This window comes from Geotrypetes seraphini, chromosome 18 (assembly GCF_902459505.1).
Source record: "Geotrypetes seraphini chromosome 18, aGeoSer1.1, whole genome shotgun sequence".
Lineage (NCBI taxonomy): Eukaryota > Metazoa > Chordata > Amphibia > Gymnophiona > Dermophiidae > Geotrypetes > Geotrypetes seraphini.
Window position 1 is genome coordinate 9,362,041 of NC_047101.1, and position 21,547 is coordinate 9,383,587.

Consider the following 21,547-nt stretch of genomic DNA (forward strand, 5'->3'; position numbering starts at 1 on the left):
TGACTTGCCCAGGGTCACAAGGAGCAGCGTGGGTTTGAACCCACAACTCCAGGGTCCTGAGGCTGTAGCTTTAACCACTGCGCCACACTCTCCCTCCTAAACAAAAAAGGATCCTGTTTGGATTTTTGCTTTACTTCACTTCTGAGGGTTTTGAAATTTCCTCTTTCTTAACCACACATTCCATTCTGGGTCTAAATGTAGTCATGCTCTGTGTTTTTGGGTTTTTTTTGCTGCATGCTTAGAGGTCAAGGTCCATCATCACCAATAGGCTGGTTTGAAGCAAAATATGCCCAACCCCTACCCAAGCTGTGTGTTGAAATACCAGGTTTCGTATTGTCCCTTCATTCTGAATTTATAGAGCACTTTTAAGTGTTTCCTATCTTGGAAGCAACAAAGATTCAGCCCAGACTGCTAACTTCATATCATGAGCCAGTCATCAGAGAGTTGGGAATGAAACAGGGTTAGGGTTAGGGTTCAAACTTGTCCTCCAAAGTATACATATTGATATTTTTAAGTCTTTCCTGATACACTTTGATGACGACCACAGACCATTTTAGTAGTTTTCCTCTGGACTGACTCAATCCTGTTTACAGTATATTTACTGAAAGTGTGGTCTCCAGAATTGTATAAACTATATTCTAAATGGGGTATCACCAGAGTATTATACAGATGCATTATTACCTCCGTATTTCTACTGGCCATTCCTTTCTTTACACACCCAGCCATCCTTTTAGCTTTTGTCATCACTTTTTAAATCTGTTTGGTCACCTTAAGGTCATCACATAATATCACATCTAAATCCTACACAAAAGTTCTTCACTCCATAAACTGCACTGTTCCTTCAGGATTTTGCAGCCCAAATGCATGACCTTGCATTTCTTAATATTAAATTTTAGCTGCCAAATTCCAGTCCGTTCTTCAAGCTTTGTCAGGTCCTTTGTCATGTTAGCCACACCATCAGGGGTATCTACTGCAAATTTTTGTATCATCCGAAAAGAAGCAACTCTTACCACGTGGCCCTTCAGCAATAACATAAGAACATAAGCAGTGCCTCTGCTGGGTCAGACCAGAGGTCCATCACGCCCAGCAGTCCGCTCACGCGGCGGCCCATCAGGTCCAGGACCTGTATAGTAATCCTCCATCTGTACCCTTCTATCACCTTTTTCTTCAGGAAATCATCTAATCCCCTCTTGAACCCCAATACCGTACTCTGTCCTATCACATCCTCTGGAAGTGCATTCCAGGTGTCCACCACCCTTTGGGTGAAGAAGAACTTACAAGCATCAGTTCTGAATTTTTCTGAATGCCCTCTTGTTCTTGTAGTTTTCAAAAGTTTGAAGAATCTGTCCCTCTCCACTTTCTCTATGCCCTTCATGATCTTGTAAGTCTCTATCGTGTCCCCTTAAGCCTCCACTTACAAAAATGTTAAAAAGAACAGGCCCAAGAACTGAACCTGCATCTCGTTGTACACTATTTTAACTCCTGTGGTGCATCTCTCAAAAGGGGGTGTGGCCACGGACATTCTGAAATGTTGCCTGTGGAATTACAGAATACTGCCTAATCAGGTCTAATTGAGGTGTCGGCATTTACACCAGGTTTTAGCAGAATTAAGTCCAGTGCCCAAAGGTTAGGTGCAGCATCTACGCTACACACTATTTTATATAATATGCACACTTTATATAGAATAACAGTGCTGAATAATTTTTTGATGCCTGAGTTTGAGCACCAGGTTCTGAATCTAGCCCAAAGAGAAGATACATGGGCAGAAGTCAAGGGGGTTAAAAGGGGTAATCTCTCGGATTTGGAAGGTTGCATGAAATAGATAGTTATGAGAAAGATAAGAGGGATGTTGGACGTAGATGAAGAATCTGGACCTGTTCACATGGGGCAGAGGAGGAAGTTCAAGAAGAGGTACTCGCAAAAAGAAACATTCTTGCAGCCTGACATCAAGGGAAGAGGATGAAAAGGAGATAATCTTAGAAGAACCATGGCAAGGCCACGACTAAGTTAAGCCATATTCTTCAAACATAGAAACAATTCACTATACAGAAACTCAATTCAAGTGCATGTGTGTCTAAGCTTGTTACATGAGCTAATTTTAGTACATATCACATACCCTTAGTTTTAAAAATAAGTTAGACAATTAATGTGGGTAGGAAAATATGTTGCAAGGTCTAACTTCTGTTACAAAAAAGGATGTGATCTCTAGATGTGCAACTGGGCAGCAAGCCAACATCTTGCTCAGCTGTCATAAACTCTTCATGGCTCATGGGAAGGATTCATGAAGATTTGAATACTGATCTGGTAGAATAGATGAATGTACTATTAATGCATCACACCCCTCCTTAATTCATCATGTCGATACAAGGAGAATGAAGAATTATACAACAGTTACTAGTTCCTTGCACTGTTTTGGTCTACAGTTGGTACTTACTGTAAATACTCAAATATAAACAGATTCCTGCTCCCCCCCCTCCCCTGGGACCTGTTGCAGGCTTCTCCCAGGCTTGCCGTAAGCCATGGTGGTCTAGCAATGAGCCGAGACAGGAGGGATCCCTCCCACTTCCTGTCCCAGCAGTTTCAGAAACATCACACCTCCCTCCCAGACCTCTAGAAAACCTACTTTAAAGCCCTGGTGATGCAGCGGTAAGCTTGGACAGGAGAATTTTCCTACATTCCTGCCCCATGCAGACCCACTATCTAAAATGGCTGCCACAAGTTAAAATGGTCTCAGCGGCAGCCATTTTAGATAGCGGCTCTGCAACTCAGGACCACTGCTGCTTTGAGGACATTTTTTTTTTTTTGACAGGGATTTTTTTTTTTTGTATTGGTTGGGTGAGAGTGCCGGTTACTTGAATACTGGTTAATCAGGATTCTACTCTATTCGGATTTGTTTATATTAGAGTATACAGTATATTGTATACAAGAACATATATAGCAGAATATCAATTTATCAGGAAAAAGACTTTTGGTATACAAAAATGAAATAGCATTTCCCTTTGACCATTAGCACTGTAGTGTTCAAACTCATATAGTAAGACAATATAGCATTCTATTGGGTGGGCAAGGACGAGCTCCCTACTATATTGCTGCCTGATGGAGTGATGTAAGAGCTAAAAAACAAAAACAAACAGTGGTTATAATGATGATTAGATTAAGGATTGCTGTGTCCCATCAGAAAATAATTTTCAGGTAATGCAATCAGAAGATTGAAACTAATGAAATTGACTCTTCTCTTGTACAATTTTTGGCTGCACTAAGGAGTTCCTCTGAATATTGTAGCAGTAATCCATGCCATTGTTTGCGTAGAATTGAGGGTATAAATTACCTCAGAGTGTGATGTATAAAATTTGCCTGGACGCCTAGGAAGGAAGCTCTCTTCCCCATTTGGATGCACATAGTCCAGAGCCCACATCTGGCAGCTCTAGCTTTCTTGCTTTAATAAGATCATGGTGTATGGTAGAGATGCAAGGTCAAAGATGGGAAACTGTCCCAGTTTTGAATACTTAAGAATGAAAACATGCATCGATAGTAGTACCTAGTCTGGAAATGCCAGAAGGGCATTTGATCATTTACTTTTCAAGTCTAAGGTGCAATCATTTTAAATCTGTGCCAAAAAACAAACCCAAGAGATCTCGGCAGCAGCCGCCTTTTTTTTTTTTTTTTTTTTTTGAGATGATGTAATGCAGCTTAATTTCCAGCTGCCTCTGACTCCATGAGAAATGCCACCAGTGCAGTTTTCTGGGAAGCAATCTGATTTGTATACCAGGGCTTTTTATGGTGTAGCTGGTTTTCAATTTTCTTAATTCATTCAGCTGTGCTCGGGCATTAAAAAAAAAATAAAATAAAAATGATCATGTGATCACTGGCTGACCTGTTTTATTCCATTTGTACAAGGCCCTTATTATGATTCTTATTTAGGTGTATTTTAGAAAACCTCAGGTGTCCAGTGGAGAAATGTATTTGTTCTGTTGTTAGATTCTGTCATTAATGATGAATAATGCACTTTTTAAATGAGTTCATATAAGGTTTCAGCTGTGGGTTGATTAGCCAGCAGTGCGTTATTAACTTTCTATCTCATCATGGTAGGGGGCAGTAAGAACACATTAAGCGTGCTGCCAGAGAGACTTTTTAAGTGAAATCAGCTGCACATTAAAGAATTAAAAAGCATGAAATGTCATAATACCATATAAATACAGTATGGAAATTTGTTTAGATAAGTACGTGAGTAATCTGTTTATTAAATAGGTCTCTACATTCTATTATATATATACACAAAGGTTAGAGAAAAAGGGAACCCATAGATTTTTTTCATTTAACTTTGGTTAACATTATAATTTAAGTAAATTTGGGTAATTTGTAACAAAATAGACATTAAACTGTTTGCATAACGGACCGCCAGAATTCGCTGATTGCTCACTTTTTCTATTCTGAAAAAGTGTCATCCGTATGACATCATTATTTAGATTAACTGTGACAATGGTAGTTGATTTGTGGTGATTTTGAAACCTAGGCAATCCTAAATCTGATTTTACGAGCTGGCCTTGATGTGAAACTGTTTCAGGGGGCAGTGGTTCCGAACTTTTTCTTATTGCATGTTTTTTCTTCAGGCCACAGAAAGTGAGATGGGAGATGTAGATTTAACAGGCTTGCCAGAAGCCCCTGTGGACTCTGAGGATGAAGAGGAGGAGGATGAGGAGATCGACAGAACGTCTGAACCCTTGCTGGGACGCGATATTGTGCGAGAGTGCCTGGAGAAGGATCCTGCGGATAGAATGGATGACGATATTGGTGAGCAGGAGTAATGGGATCTTTCTGTACTTATGAATATTTTATGATTGCACTTAAAAATATAAAATTAACAGTTCCTTTGATCTATGAGTTCTATTCTTTTGCTTCTGTTTTCCCCTTCTTGCCCTTGTTTTATTTGTTATGGTTGATGAGCTATTAAGTGTCATCTACACCGACAGGTCAGAATGTCATATAGATTGTAGATTTAAAAATCTCATAAGAACATAAGAGTTGTTGTACTGGGACAGAACGAAGGTTCATCAAGCCCAGTATCCTGTCCAGGCCCCAAGTACCTGGCAGAAACCCAAAGAGTAGCAATATTCCAGAGCTGAGATTGTGATGTCATAATGCCTTATTCCACCAATGTCTAAGAGCCAAACTCATCAGTGATATCATAATGGCTTGATTATCCTACACTTGGCTCACATAAGAGTTGCTGTACTGGGACAGACTGAAGGTCTATCAAGCCCAGTATATTTCCAACAGTAGCCAACCCAGGCCATAAGTATCTGGCAAGATCTATTCTGTCTATGCACAAATAATTGTATATGTAAATAAAAAGGTTATATGTATTTGATTAACTGCATATTAAAATTTTGTAGTAACATGCAGAAATTAGTATGTAATACTTATGCCTGTTTTCTTTCCACAACAGAACAGTTGCTGGAGTTTATGCACCAGCTTCCTGCGTTTGCAAACATGACAATGTCTGTAAGGAGAGAGCTGTGTGCAGTGATGATCTTTGAAGTGGTAGAGCAAGCAGGGGCCATCATTCTCGAACATGGACAGGATGTAAGTGATGGATAATAGCAAACATTTATTTATTACTGTTGAAATGTACAATTTATAGGTGTTTATAAAATAGAAACAATTATGAAAGCAGCGATTTGACATTTGGGGGAGGCTAATATGTGTAGCATCATCTGTATGACTTTTCTTTCACTGTAGTTGGACTCCTGGTATGTCATTTTAAATGGCACAGTGGAAATAGTATATCCTGATGGGAGAAGTGAGAGCCTCTGCATGGGAAATAGCTTTGGCATTGTTCCTTCTCTAGACAAGCAGTACATGAATGGGTTGGTGAGGACCAAAGTAGATGATTGCCAGGTAAGCTGCAATATAGGATTTAAAAAAAAAAAAAAATTCTGAAATGTAATAGCTTTGGAGAATAAGTTGCTTGCGAATGTTTTTGTATTACCTATATAAAATTGCAGTGTAAAGAAAACATAAGGGATATCAGCCATAAGTAATATTAACATAAAATTTTCATACACACAATATAAATCAAGAAGTACAATAAAGTACCTTATTTTTCGTTCCATAAGACGCACCTAAGTGTAGAGGAGGAAAAAACAAGAAAAAAAAATTCTGAACTAAATGGTGTACCCTGGCCCACTTCCCTCCCCTCGTTGTGGTATTTCCTTTTTAAGTCCTGGTGGGCCAGTGATGTATCGGCAGGAGTAAGATTTCTGTGCTCCTGCCTGAGCCTGCGCCACTCCCTGAATGGCTGCCATCAGTTCTCGTGAGTCCTGCAAGCTCCATCCTCATCTTCACAAGCCTCAAACACTTTAAAATCATAAGTGTATTGTTCTCTTGCTGTGTATGGTTCCGTGTCTGGACCATTTGCCATTTTCAATAAAAATATATTAAAAAATAAAATCATAAGTGTTTTGAAGCTTATGCAGTTAAGGCAGAACTTACAGGAATGGGACAAGGACAGTGACAAAACTCACGGGGTCGGGATGGGGGAAGTGCATTCCTGCGAGTATGGGGACAAATTTGTCCCCGTCTCATTCTCTAGCTGAAAGCTATGCTGTTGGTAGTTTCACTACCAGCAGGGTCTCCTAAGGTGGACAGGTTTCAGCGGAGATATCAGACTAACGATGTACAGCAGATGGGCAGTGTTGGAAGCGGAAGATCGCATTTGATGTGACAGCATTGAATTTATACTGCGCAGAAGAAAGGCTCGGCAATCTACTTTGTATTCTGCCACAAAAACTTGATATCATCTAGTCGCTAGGACTTGAGCACGAGTCAATGGCACTTAACGACTTTGTGGTTGCTAACATTTATACATAGCGGAACAGAGTCAAACTTGATTAACCTTTTCCTATCCCGGATGATGGGACATTCCAAAAATAAACAGTCTGTATGGACTAATAAAGAGCCAGGAACACAAAATATTTGAATTTACAGACTTATGACTTATTTACATTATGTTTACAATAGCCGTAAATGATAACGGTGAATAATACAAAACTTTGCTAAAATAATTACGATTGGAACCAGCGTAACGTAAAATTTATTATGATCGGAAAAGGTTAATGCTTGGCCAGGATTAATCTAACACACTTAGTTTTAAGCACCAGGGTTAACTGGTTACAGATTAGCAGGTCTGGACCCTGGGAATCGAGCAGCAGGTAGGGAGTATATAGAGAATATCCAGCTAGGATATGTGTCCTTCCCATATCGACCTACAGCAGCAGCAAGGCCTAAATATAGGAAGAGCACGTGAGCATAGATTTCTGTCTTGAGGTCAGGCTTGCTTAAGATGACACTTTCCTCTACCGATGAACTGCAGTTTGACCGTGTCTGTCTGCACAGCAAACAGGAACTTGCTGATTTCTACTGGTGTGGTGTGTTCACTGCCTCCCGCATCGTCATTTTTTGGGAGGGGGAGGGGGAGTGTTTCAGAAATTGCATTAGGGTTCCGAGAAATGCTTATTTCCACATTTTTTGAACAAGACTCTCACTCCTCGGGTTGTTCTGTTCATTGGGCTGCCATAGTCTGTTCTTGAGCTCCTGCCTGTCCTGTGAAAGCAGGAGAGAGCTGATGACCAGTGATTTTTCATCACTGCTGAATCACATGTGCCCAGCCTTGGTGCGTGGCGATGTCTTCATGTACTATAGGTTTATTAATTGTCCCCATCTTATCCTGGGGCAGTTTGTGTGTATAGCCCAGCAGGACTACTGGCGGATCCTGAACCATGTGGAGAAGAACACCCACAAAGTGGAGGAAGAAGGGGAGATTGTTATGGTCAAAGAGCACAGAGAACTGGATCGTAGCGGAACCAGAAAAGGCCATATCGTCATCAAGGTGAACCATTTTAATTGAATAACTCCAGTTGCTACCCTGTGGAAAAAAATGTGTTTCTTAAAACCATTGTTTTGAAAAAAGTGGACGCAGAACACATAATGGCTGAAACAAGCTGCGGTGGATTTATATATATATTTTAATTGCTGTTAATCAGCAGAATATCCTCAATTCTTTCTGTTTTATAGGGAACACCAGAAAGGCTGATCATGCACTTGATCGAAGAACACTCCATTGTGGATCCCACTTACATTGAAGATTTCCTCTTAACATATAGGACTTTTCTGTCAAGTCCACTGGAAGTTGGAGGAAAAATTCTGGAGTGGTTTAACGTGGACAGCCTCCGGGACAAGGTTAGTTTGCAGATATGATTTGTACCTTGTGGTGCAACAAAGCTTAGGGCTCCTTTTACAAAGGTGCGCTAGTGTTTTTCGCGCACGCACCGGATTAGTGCACGCTACCTGAAAAACTACTGCCTGCTCAAGAGGAGGCGGTAGCGGCTAGCGCGAGAGGCAATTTAGCGCATGCTATTCCGCACGTTAAGGCCCTAACACACTTTTGTAAAAGGAGCCCTTAATATATATGTATCTTTTTTTTTTTTTTTTTAACATATAAAATGTATTTTTTTTTTTTTTAAATATCTTTATTCATTTTTACATTATACAATCAAGTGTAAAAGAAATCAAATCATACTGTACATTCTTCACTTGAAACTCTACAATCATTTTATACCATAGATTATCTCCCCTCCCTCCCTTTTCATATATTACCCCTCATAATGTCATAAAACCCACTCATCCCCCTTCCCTCTACACATATTTAATGGGGATAAATACAATTATTTATTATAATACTCAATTAATGGTCCCCACACCCCTTTAAATTTCTTATGTATTGGGTATGTATTGGGTCCTTCCAGAACTCATGGAGAAGCTTCCAGATTGGTTATGGTTGGAGTGGCAGCTCATGTCTCCTATTAGGCTTCGTCATTTGATTAGTATAAAATGTATTGAATTAGCAGAAGCTGTTAAAATATCTTCAGGGAAAATTACTGCCCTTCAAAATCCTCTCCCTATCACACTTACTGCCATGTTTATCCTAACTGTGTCCTTCCTCACAGCCCATCTGTACCAGCCTTTGCCCCTTCAGCAGAGGTCTTATTTGCCACTCTGCCTCTCCTAATCCATTCCCTGCACCAGTTCTCTTTTATAACCTAATGTGTGTCCACAACAATCTCTTTACCCCTCTCTTCCTTCCCAGTCCATTCTACTCTGCCGTTTACCCCTCTTGCTTCTCCCAGTCCATCCCCACTACACGCTTTCCCTTTCTGCTTGTCTTTATCACATTCTTCTTCACCAGCTACTGTGTTTCCCCGAAAATAAACCCTAGTCTCAGGATTTGCCGGCAGTTTCCCTTCCCTCTCTCCCATCCTTTGAACATTAGAACCCTTGAGTGAGCACCACCCCTGCTGTGCAGCCGAACCCCCATACTTCCCTCCCATCCCATCCGAACCCTGCCGACCATGAGTGAGCCCTACATACAGTACCTCCCTAAGTAGCGTCGGGCCGGCAGCACTCTAAACAGGCTGCTTCGGCCTTGTCCACCCATGAATTCACTCTGCTGCGTTACTGATGACATATTAAAAACTATGTGATGGCCTCCTAGCCAAACAAACAGCAAAACTCGACAACCAAATCTCCAATCTATTACTTATGACCCCAGACTACAAAACATTCAGAAAAGAAGTAAAGACGGTACTTTTCAAGAAATTCCTGCAAACGACTTACCATTAGCTCCTTCCCACTTCCCAATACCATCCTGACTCCCCAAAGCAACCTCATCTACTCTTTATCTCCTCTAGAAATGACCAGATATCTTCTTCTTGTAATACGATTTTTGTAATCCGCCTTGAACCGCAAGGCAATGGCAGAATAGAAATCTCTAATGTAATAATTCTTTTTTTTAAACTTCTTTATTCATTTTTACATCAATCAACAAGTTTACAATTTTATATAATATATTATACACAATCACTTGTACATTCTTAACCATACATCTTATTAAGTAGTGAAATATCCCACCCCCATCCCCTCCCATTTCTATATTTCAATCATTATCATATTCTATCTTTTTCATTATATATTCAATCAGTCTTGTAAAGGTGCCAAATCATTTGAATATTCCATTAATGGCCCCCATATCTTTTTAAAATTATTATAGTTCCCATTATCCCAGGACAAGCAGGCAGCATATTCTTGACTGATGGGTGACGGCACCGACGGAGCCCCGGTACGGACAATTTTAGAGTGATTGCACTCTAAGAACTTTAGAAAGTTCTAGCTCGGCCGCACCGCGCACGCGCGAGTGCCTTCCCGCCCGACAGAGGCGCGCGGTCCCTCAGTTTCTTAGTTTCCGCGGAGCTAAGAAGTCGCACGTTTCAACGGCTGTTGAAAACTTTTTCCATTTTTCGCCTTCCCGCTCGCGTAAACGTCTTTAGAAGGTTTTTTTCCTTCATTTTATTTTACTTTCTTTCTTAAAAAAAAAAAAAAAAAAAAAAAACTGATTTAGTTTTCTTTCTTTTTTCGGTTTCGCCCCGGCGGGGCCTACTGCCACTATCGAAGCCTCGGCCTTCGATTTGGCTGAAGCCGTCTTCACATTCATGCCCCCTCAACCCGGGTTTAAAAAGTGCCAGCGGTGTGCACGGCCAATTTCACTGTCTGACCCACATAATTGGTGTCTACAGTGCCTTGGCCCGGACCATCAATCGTCTACCTGCACCCGCTGTGCGACTCTAAAGAAAAGAACTCTTAAAAATAGAGAGATTCAACAAAAACTTCTTTTCGGCACCGAGATGTCCGATACCACTCCGGCACCGACTTCGACTCCGGCTCAGTCGGCACCCACATCGTCGACACCACGCGATACCGCGTCGGTGTCGGCTCCTCCAGGTAAGCCGGCTAAGAAGCCTTCCCCGTTGGAGCGTCCTCCGGTCTCAATAGCAGCGAGCCCAATCCTGCAGACCTCGAGGCGCTCACGGAAGCGCTCCGCTCCAATAGAGGTGAGCCCCTCTACATCGGGTTCCTCATCCTCGGAGCGTAGAGCGGCACCGCAGGTACCGCAAAAGAAAAAGGCGGTACCGGTGCCTTCTCTCGAAGACCGTATTGCTGCTGTTCTAAAATTACAACTTAAAGAACAGTTAGAGCACATTCTGCCTTCACTCCTGGTACCGAGTCTTCCGGTACCAGTCCGGTCTGAGCCGCCGGTACCGACAGTGGATCGTCCTACTTTGTCAACTTCCACTTCGTCGGTACCGGTACAGTCTGTTTCCTCTGTCTCCATGCCGATTCTTGCACCGGAGCCGAGATCCCACCATCAAGCTGTTCAGACTTCGGCACCGGTGCATACAGTCACATCCCCCGGTACCGAGTCAGGCAGGTCAGGGAAATCTCATAGAAAATCCCATCACTTACAGTCTTCCACGCCGGATTCTCGGGACCGGAGCTTCCAAGTTCAAGACCCTGACTTGTGGGGCGACTCAGAAGACCCTCTCCTTTCTGAGGGAGAATGTTCTTCTGGTGAAGAGGACACCTCTGCCTTGGGGCCCTCCTCTAAACCAGAAGTATCTTCTTTTTCTTCCTTTTTAAAGGAAATGTGTGACTCTCTCTCTATTCCTTTGGAGGCTGAGTCACAGAAATCCAAAGCTTTTCTTGATGCTCTGGATTTTGATCAGCCTCCAAAGGAATACCTTAAGTTACCTCTCCATGATATCTTGAGAGAGACGTTCTATAAAAATTTGGAATCTCCCCTCACCATTCCTGGGGCTCCCCGAAAATTAGACTCTCTATACAGAGTCCTTCCTATCCCTGGGTTTGATAAACCCCAGTTACATCATGAGTCCCTTTTGGTCGAATCCACCCTCAAAAAGTCCAAGGGGGCTAGTGTGTATGCTTCTGTCCCTCCTGGCAGAGAGGGAAAGTCTATGGACAAGTTTGGGAAACGACTATACCAAAATGCAATGTTGGCGAATCGATCAGGGAATTATGCATTCCATTTCTCCTTCTACTTAAAGCAGCTTATTCAGAATATCTCTGCTTTTGAGAAATATCTCCCTGATCGGAAAAAGTCGGTTTTTCACCAAACTTGTTCTTCGCTTTTCCAGCTCCGGAAATTCATGGTTAGATCCATTTATGACACCTTCGAGCTGACCTCTAGGGCTACAGCCATCTCAGTGGCAATGAGACGGCTGGCCTGGCTTAGGGTTTCTGAACTCGATGTTAACCATCAGGATCGGCTAGCCAATGCACCTTGCCTAGGGGATGAGTTGTTTGGAGATTCCATGGACTCCACCACTCAAAAGTTATCGGCTCATGAGACTAGATGGGATACACTTCTTAAGTCTAAGAAGCCGCCAACAACCAGACCTTTTCGTCCACAATCCTCCTACCAGCGTAGATTTGTGGCTCGTCCTCTGCCTCAAGCTGCTCCCCAGCAACGACGCCAGAGACAACAAAGGCCGGCTGCTAGACAGCCTCAGCAACAACAACAGGTAAAACCTGCACCAGTGCAAAAGTCTACACAACCCTTTTGACTTAATTCTCCAGAACATAGCCAGTTTTGTTCCTTCTACCCAACTTCCACAACCTATAGGAGGACGCCTTACTTATTTCATAAGCCGTTGGGAACTTATCACGTCAGACCAGTGGGTCCTCAACATCATCCGCCACGGCTACTCTCTCAACTTTCAGTCACTACCTCCTCCAAGTCAACCAAAAGAGTCTGCTTCCAGTCCTCAATTAACCCTTCTTCTCCAAGAGGTTCAATCCCTCCTTCTTCTAAATGCCATAGAAGAAGTTCCCCTAGACCAGCAGGGGCAGGGGTTCTACTCCCGATATTTTTTAGTCCCCAAAAAAACAGGAGATCTCAGACCCATTCTAGATCTCCGCGATCTCAACAAATATTTGGTCAAAGAAAAGTTCAAGATGCTTTCTCTGGCCACTCTTTATCCTCTTCTCAATCAAGGCGACTGGCTATGTTCCCTCGATCTCAAAGAAGCGTACACTCACATACCAGTAAATCTGGCTTCCAGACAGTACCTACGCTTCATGATCAATCATTCTCATTACCAATACAAGGTGCTGCCCTTCGGCCTTGCCTCCTCTCCAAGGGTCTTCACCAAGTGTCTCATTGTGGTAGCGGCATTTCTACGCTCTCATCACTTCCAGGTCTTCCCTTACCTGGACGACTGGTTAATCAAGGCCACATCCGCTCAAGCAGTTCTTCTGGCCACCAACCAAACCATCTTGTTTCTACAAATTCTGGGGTTCGAGATCAATCTACCCAAATCTCATCTCATCCCTACTCAGAGACTTCAATTCATTGGAGCGATCCTGGACACACTCCTCATGAGAGCTTTCCTGCCATCCAATCGTCTTCAGACCCTTCAGTCTCTATGTCAACAGGTACTTTCACTGCCTTCCATCTCAGCCAGGCAAATGATGGTACTCTTGGGGCACATGGCGTCTACAGTTCATGTCACGCCCCTCGCACGTCTTCACCTACGCACTCCTCAATGGACCCTTGCTACTCAGTGGTCCCAAGCGACGGATCCTTGCTCACGACACATATCTGTGACATCATCTCTTCGTCAGTCTCTTCAATGGTGGTTGGTATCCTCAAATCTATCCAGAGGTCTTCTGTTCCATCAGCCCCCTCATCACCTGGTTATCACCACCGACGCCTCTCTTTATGCATGGGGAGCTCACTTGAACGAGTTCCAGACTCAAGGTCTTTGGACAGCCCAGGAAAAGAAGCATCAAATCAATTTCCTGGAACTCAGAGCGATGTTTTATGCCCTCAAGGCTTTCCAACATCTTCTCTTTCCTCAGGTCCTCTTGTTGTGCACAGACAATCAAGTTGCGATGTACTACATCAACAAACAGGGTGGGACAGGCTCTCGCCTTCTATGCCAAGAAGCCCAAAAGATCTGGAATTGGGCCATAGATCACCATCTCTTCCTGAAAGCTATCTACATTCAGGGAACACAGAATTCTTTAGCGGACAAACTCAGCAGAATTCTCCAGCCTCACGAGTGGACACTCGATCCTATAACTCTGCAGTCTATCTTCACTCAATGGGGCACTCCTCAGATAGACCTCTTTGCAGCTCCTCACAATCACCAGCTGCCCCTCTTCTGCTCCAGACTTTACTCTCCTCACCGTCTGACAGCGGATGCTTTTCTCCTCGACTGGTCGAATCTGTTCCTGTACGCCTTCCCTCCTCTGCCTCTAATGTTGAGAACCTTATTCAAGCTCAAGAGGGAACGAGCCACCATGATTCTGATTGCTCCGAGGTGGCCCAGGCAACATTGGTTCTCCCTTCTACTTCAACTCAGTTCCAGGGAACCTTTTCTTCTTCCTCTGTTTCCTTCTCTGCTTACGCAACAGCAGGAAACCCTCCTTCATCCCAACCTCCAGTCTCTACACCTGACAGCTTGGTATCTCTCGGGCTGACATCTCATGATACTCTCTTATCTCAGCCTGTTCGTTCCATTCTGGATGCCTCCAGGAAACCAACCACTCTGCAATGTTACCATCAGAAGTGGACGAGATTTTCCTCCTGGTGTCTTCTTCATCATCTTGATCCCACTTCCCTGGCAGTGGAGACGTTGTTGGACTATTTGCTCTCTTTGTCTGACTCTGGCCTTAAGTCTTCGTCCATCAGAGTCCACCTCAGTGCCATTTCAGCTTTTCATGAGCCAGTCCATGGAAAACTTCTCTCAGCTCATCCCCTGGTGTCCAGGTTCATGCGTGGGCTTTTCAACGTGAAACCACCTCTTAAAGCCCCTCCTGTTATCTGGGATCTCAATGTGGTTCTTTCTGCTTTAATGAAGCCTCCATTTGAACCCTTGGCTACCTCTCCTTTCAAGTTTCTTACTTGGAAGGTGCTTTTCCTTATTGCCCTTACCTCTGCCAGGAGGGTCAGTGAGCTTCATGCACTGGTCGCAGATCCTCCCTTTACGGTTTTTCACCATGACAAGGTGGTTCTGCGTACACATCCAAAGTTTCTCCCTAAGGTTGTATCTGAATTCCATCTCAACCAATCCATTGTTCTCCCTGTTTTCTTTCCAAAACCTCATTCTCATTCTGGAGAACAAGCTTTACACACTTTGGATTGTAAAAGGGCTCTGGCTTACTATCTAGAGCGTACGAAACCCCACAGATCAGTTCCTCAACTTTTTCTGTCCTTTGATCCAAATAAATTGGGACGTCCCGTTTCTAAACGTACGTTGTCTAATTGGCTGGCAGCGTGCATTTCATTCTGTTATGCTCAGACCGGACTGACACTGGAAGGTTCTGTCACGGCCCATAGAGTCAGAGCAATGGCAGCATCTGTAGCTTTCCTCCGCTCCACTTCTATTGAGGAAATCTGCAAGGCTGCTACTTGGTCCTCAGTTCACACTTTTACATCTCATTATTGTCTGGATGCTTTTTCCAGACGGGATGGACACTTCGGCCAATCTGTTTTGCAAAATTTGTTTTCCTAATGGCCAACCTTCCCTCCATCCCTCTTTTTGTTAGCTTGGAGGTCACCCATCAGTCAAGAATATGCTGCCTGCTTGTCCTGGGATAAAGCACAGTTACTTACCGTAACAGGTGTTATCCAGGGACAGCAGGCAGATATTCTTGCGTCCCACCCACCTCCCCGGGTTGGCTTCTTAGCTGGCTTATACTAACTGAGGGACCGCGCGCCTCTGTCGGGCGGGAAGGCACTCGCGCGTGCGCGGTGCGGCCGAGCTAGAACTTTCTAAAGTTCTTAGAGTGCAATCACTCTAAAATTGTCCGTACCGGGGCTCCGTCGGTGCCGTCACCCATCAGTCAAGAATATCTGCCTGCTGTCCCTGGATAACACCTGTTACGGTAAGTAACTGTGCTTTTTGTAATGCTATAGCTTTTTCCATTCTATATATATAACACACTGTATTCCACCAAAACGTAAAATTCAGACTTGTATAGTCTTTCCAATTCCTAGTTATGTGCTGAATGGCAACTCCTATTAATATTAATAATAATTTATTTATAGTTATTCTAAATTAAACATGTAGTGATGGTGGTGGTTTTGAAAATCTATAAACTGTGCCAAAAAATTTAGCGCTAAGTGCTATCCTATAAAGGGTACGTGCCTTATTCAGAATAGTGTTTAGCACGAATCCTGCACCAGACTTAATGCCTGCTAAAACCTGGTATAAATGCCACTTTCCAGGTTAGGCACAGTAAGGCCCTCTGTAAATCCATACAAAAAGGTGTGGAATGCTCCTGACATGCCCCTTTTTCAGATACACATTACAAGAGGTAGGCACTGAGCAGTATAGAACAGCGCAGCCAATTGTGTGTGCAATTGGTAATTGATGCCAATTAACTGCAATATTTGGTACTTGGTGTCCAATTACTAGTTAAGGTCTCGTTTTATTAATTAAGTTGCTCACGCCCAAGTTTCAGCGTCATATACAAAATCCAGGGCTATGCATTTGTTCATCATCTTGACTGTACATTTAGCGGCACTGAATTAATTGCGTATTAATCTAAATGTCAAAAACAAATCCCTATTTCTTAACAGTGTATTTCTTCTTTCTTTCTGTAATTAAAAACAAACAAACCCTCTTCCAACACATCTAAAGAAAGTATTCTATTTCTAGAAAAGGGAACTGTGCGTTGGATGCAGCTTCTCTCTCTTCCCTATTTTTGTTTGAGTAACAAGTATTCCCTCACGAAAGGCAGTGATGTGGCTTGAGTGGTCTGCTTCAGTAGCAAAAGACAGAAATACAGTGTTAAATCTGCTTCTGCATCCTGCACAACCGAGGATCTTGTTCAGCAGTATTTGATCAGAGACAGCACTTACAACAGGTGAACATGTTCACCACAGTGAGAATAGCTGAGGAACTTCATTTTTGCAGAGTGTGGAATACATGCTTCAGTGATCGGTATGCACAAGAGAAAAAAATGTCTAAAACTTGTCTTCCCACTAGGCATGAATCTTAACCGGTTGGTGTGAACAGCTTTTCTGTTTTCCTTCATTAATTGTGCAATGACACATTAGAAGGCTAATTTTTCAATGCAGTAGGTTAAGTGACTGTTGCTAGGAGTTGACTGTTTTGAAAATCTTATATGTTTTATTGTATACTAAATCTACTGGAACTTATGCTGTCATTGCCCACTTACGCTGGCTTTAACAAAGCTGCGATAGAGGTTTCTACCGCGGACTGGTGAGATAAATTCTCCAACACTCAAAGGCATTCTAAGAGTGTCAGAGCATTTACCTCAATGGCCTGAGGTAGAAACCTCTACCACGGCTTTGTAAAAGGAGGGGGGGTGTCTTAATTATCCAGAGAGATGTTTTCTATTTTTTTAATTCATATTTCCTCATGCAGGTAACACGGGTGGTGCTACTGTGGGTAAACAATCATTTTAATGACTTCGAAGGGGATCCTGCTATGACACGATTCTTGGAGGAATTTGAAAAAAATCTAGAAAATACGGTAGGTCAAAAACTTTTTATCTCAGTTTTTTGTCAATATAAAAAATTTCTTTTCACTTATCCAGGCTACTAGCAAAAAGTCTGTTCTTGTACTATAAACTCTGTATCCTCTAGCTCTGAGCTGCAGTGCAGGCACTCCAAAACAAACCTTCAGCCCTCCTGTCACGTGTAATTAGCAAAAAGTCTGCAGGCTCTCTAGTCTCAAAATTGGGGCAAAAAGATAGAACAAGTCTCTTCTTGCTTTTCCTAAGATATCACTGTGCTGCAGATATTAATGGTCAGCCCAACTCTTTTGTAAATGGCATAGAACCGACAGGCTTTTGCGGTATATAAATAAAAATTTGTTATGTTATGTTATTAGAAGGAACTTCTGTTACCAGAACCTCTTTGTCAGCTCTCTGCTCTAGATGTTAGGTAATATTACATAAGGCCAAATGCCCTATCCAGTCTGCTCATTCGCAGCATCCTCCTCTCTTTAAAAGTTCACACATGCCTGTGCCATGCTTTCTTGAATTCAGAAAGTCTTTGTCCCCACCACCTCTTCCAGGAGACTATTCCATGCCTCTATCACCCATCACCCTTTCTGTAAAAAAGTGTTTCCTTAGATTACTTCTGAGCCCATCATCTCTTAACTTCATCCCATGCCCTCTCACTCTGGATTTTCCTTTCAATTGAAAGAGACTGGCCACGAATTTGGTCTTGGAGGATGAGATGTACAGTGTCTGCATCTATGAGACAAACTTGGTTTTTCCTTTTACATAGAGCATTTTGGACCCCAGTTAGATTACAGAAGTTAAATAGCTCTAAGTCTAATAGATGCTGGCATTGTAATCTTTTTTTTTTTAATCTTTATTCATTTTACAATCATCATCAAGTGTACAGAAAATATATACAATAAAACATCACATCACTTGAAAAGTCACACAAAGTTTTTTTAAAATAAGAATTATCACCCCCTCTTCTAACCATCCCTATATATCATATTTTATATATATATTAAATTTTCCACCCCAAATATTAAATTATCAATACCCATCCCCCACCCTTTTCCCCAATAATAACTCATAAGGAAAAGCAACAAATAATCATTATTCATTATGATAACTTATTAATGGCCCCCTTACATCCTTAAACTTATTAAAATAACCTTTTTGTACTGCAGTCAATCTTTCCATTTTATACAAATGACACACCGAGTTCTACCAAAAACTATAGATTAATCTAGTACAAGGCATTGTAATCTTGAGATTGGGACATTAGATCATTTGTTACCTTTTGGAAATCAATCTGGACACAAATAAATTGTTTATTAGAGAATCCCGTGACTTTGTTATATGACACGATTCTATTTGGTATATCAATGAGAACAAAGAGCCAAATTTCATCAAACAACAATAAGCTTTTATTGATTATGACAGGAGTCGCCATACAACATATCACGCATAATTGGAAAAATTGGAGCAGGCTTAATTATAGTTTTTGGTGGAACTCATTGTGTCCCACTTTTAAGATGGAGAGAACAATAGCCATACAAAAAGGGAACTATAAAAAATTTAAAGAGATAGGGGGCCATTGACAAGTTATTGTAATGAATAGATACCATTTTTCCATTATAAGTACAATGCAAGTGAAGGGATGGGAGGGGGGAATTTTATTAAAGGTTTGGATAAGTTAAAAGAATTTTTCATAGGGTATATTTGATTGCATATGTTATGGTAGGGATGGGAGGGAAGGGATTAAAGTTTATGTATTATCATTAAATATGACAGAAATTCAAGTGATGTATTTAATTTCAATGGTCAATTTGTTGATACACTTGTTGTAAGAGATAAAAATGAATAAAGATTTACAAAAAAAAAAAATGCAACTCTGAATAAAACGGACTCTGGATATAATGGACTGTTTTTCCAGGTCCCTTGAAGTCTCTTATAATGGGATTATACTGTAATTAAGCACCACCAAATAATAAAAATTGACAATATTTTTTTAATTTTTTTAAGTTCTTTATTCATTTATAATTTACAACAAGTGAACAATAAATAACAAACATGTAAGATACAGCGAGACTGTCCTCATGTGTATTTGTCACATAGGTATTTTCTGCAAAGTATACGTATTGAGATCTTTAAGTCTTTCCCCATACACCTTATCAATCATTTTAGTAAGTTTAAGTTTTAAGTTTTATTAGGATTTTATATACCGCCTATCAAGGTTATCTAAGCGGTTTTACAATCAGGTACTCAAGCATTTTCCCTATCTGTCCCGGTGGGCTCACAATCTATCTAACGTACCTGGGGCTATGGAGAATTAAGTGACTTGCCCAGGGTGACAAGGCGCAGCACGGGGTTTGAACCCACAACCCAGGGTGCCAAGGCTGTAGCTTCAACCACTGCGCCACACACTTCGCCTTCTGGACCGACTCCATTCTGTTTATATGTTTTTGAAGGTGTGGTCTCCAGAATTGTACACAATATTCTAAATGAGGCCTCACCAGTGTCTTATACAGGGGCATCAATACCTCCTTTTTCCTACTGGCCATATTTCTCCCTATTCACCCTACCATCCCTCTAGCTTTCCCGGTCACCTTTTCAGCCTGTTTTACTACCTTAAGATCATCACATATTACCACACCTGTCCCACTCCTCTTCGTGCACAAAAGTTCTTCACCTCCTACACTATACCATTTCCTCGGGTTTTTGCAGCCCAAACGTATGACCTTGCATTTCTTAGCATTAAATCTTTGCTGCCAAATTTCACACCATAAGAGTGTCAGCATTTTTGACCTGAAGCAGACTTTAGACTAGAGATTGGATGGGAAAGGAGAGACGAATTTTATTAAAAACAGAAGATCTGTTTGAATCACTTTATTTATATGAACAGGCACCAAACATTCCAAGTAAAATGCCAGCGAAGACTAGAACCATTCATAACCCCCCCCCCCACACACACCCACACATACACTATTTGAAACATGATTTTAGCTGTAAAAATGTTTTGCTTCACAGAAAATGAAGGGGCATCTCAGGCTGCTGAACATCGCTTGTGCAGCCAAGGCCAAATGGAGGCAGATAACGCTGCTGAAGCCTTCCCGGGATTCTCCACTTCATTTCAGCTTCCTTGGAGGAAGTGACAAAGGATTCGGTATCTTTGTGGAGAGCGTGGAAACTGGCACTAAAGCAGCGGAGGCTGGATTTAAACGTGGTGATCAGGTATGGAAAAGAAAAATCGGTGATAATGTTTCATTTCCACCAAAAAGGTACATATTTGGTAGCAAATTAAATGGTTAACTCATTTTTCTCATTAATTTTAATTAAAAATAAAAACATACAGAATTAAGAATAGCCATACTGGGTCAGACCAAAAATCCATTAAGCCCAGTATCCTATTTCCAGGTCACAAGAAGCTTAAAAAGTAGCAGGGATGTTGGTTACCAAACTTCAGGGATAAAAGTGGCTTTCCCAAGGTCTAACTTAATAACAGCCTGGTGATTTTTTTTTCAGGAACATGTTCAGACTTTTTTTAATTGAAACATAGCTATTCTGCTTTTACCACATCCTTTGGCAATAAGTTCCAGAGCTTAATTGTGTACCGAGTGGAAAAATATCTGCTATTTATGTTTTTAGAAGTACAGGGTGGTGATGTGCTTATGGTTGGTTACATGTGGACAATGGCAGAAAGGTTGGGAATTAATTGGAGGACACCTAATGAGTCTGGTAGCGCTTTATAAATAATAGTAATAGAAGTTAAGGGCAGGAATTTTTCATGGCATTACTACTTGTAAAACTGTGCTTTATGCATATAGATGGCCTGTAACAAATTGCCTATCTGCTATGTGGGTAAACTTACACTCACAGGACCAGATTCTGTAATTAGCATTTAAAAAATATAGGCATCCTATTGCATGTCAATCATACTTAGGCATCCATTAAGTTTATGGTATATAAATAAAATAAATCCATTTAAAAAATTTAAATCTTTATATACCGCATATACAGCCAAAAAAGGATCACAGTGGTTTACAATATAAATCAATCAAAATTATGAAAGAACTCCATTTAAATAGAAAAGAAAAAAAAAGTAACACTTCTAATACATAATATATATAACAATCTAAATAAAATTAAAAATTAA

At 41.5% G+C, this 21,547-nt stretch overlaps 1 protein-coding gene across 5 annotated transcripts in view; it reads left to right on the top strand.

The window, feature by feature from the left end:
- The window catches only part of RAPGEF6 (Rap guanine nucleotide exchange factor 6), a 251,129-nt gene that overhangs the window by 161,768 nt on the left and 67,814 nt on the right, over positions 1–21,547 (top strand). For all 5 annotated transcript variants that reach the window (XM_033926955.1, XM_033926960.1, XM_033926957.1 and 2 more), the window contains 7 exons: positions 4,611–4,791; positions 5,447–5,583; positions 5,740–5,898; positions 7,736–7,888; positions 8,074–8,238; positions 17,310–17,417; positions 20,422–20,625. In XM_033926955.1, coding sequence (XP_033782846.1) covers positions 4,611–4,791; positions 5,447–5,583; positions 5,740–5,898; positions 7,736–7,888; positions 8,074–8,238; positions 17,310–17,417; positions 20,422–20,625 — 1,107 coding nt within the window. The remainder of the gene's footprint in view (positions 1–4,610; positions 4,792–5,446; positions 5,584–5,739; positions 5,899–7,735; positions 7,889–8,073; positions 8,239–17,309; positions 17,418–20,421; positions 20,626–21,547) is intronic.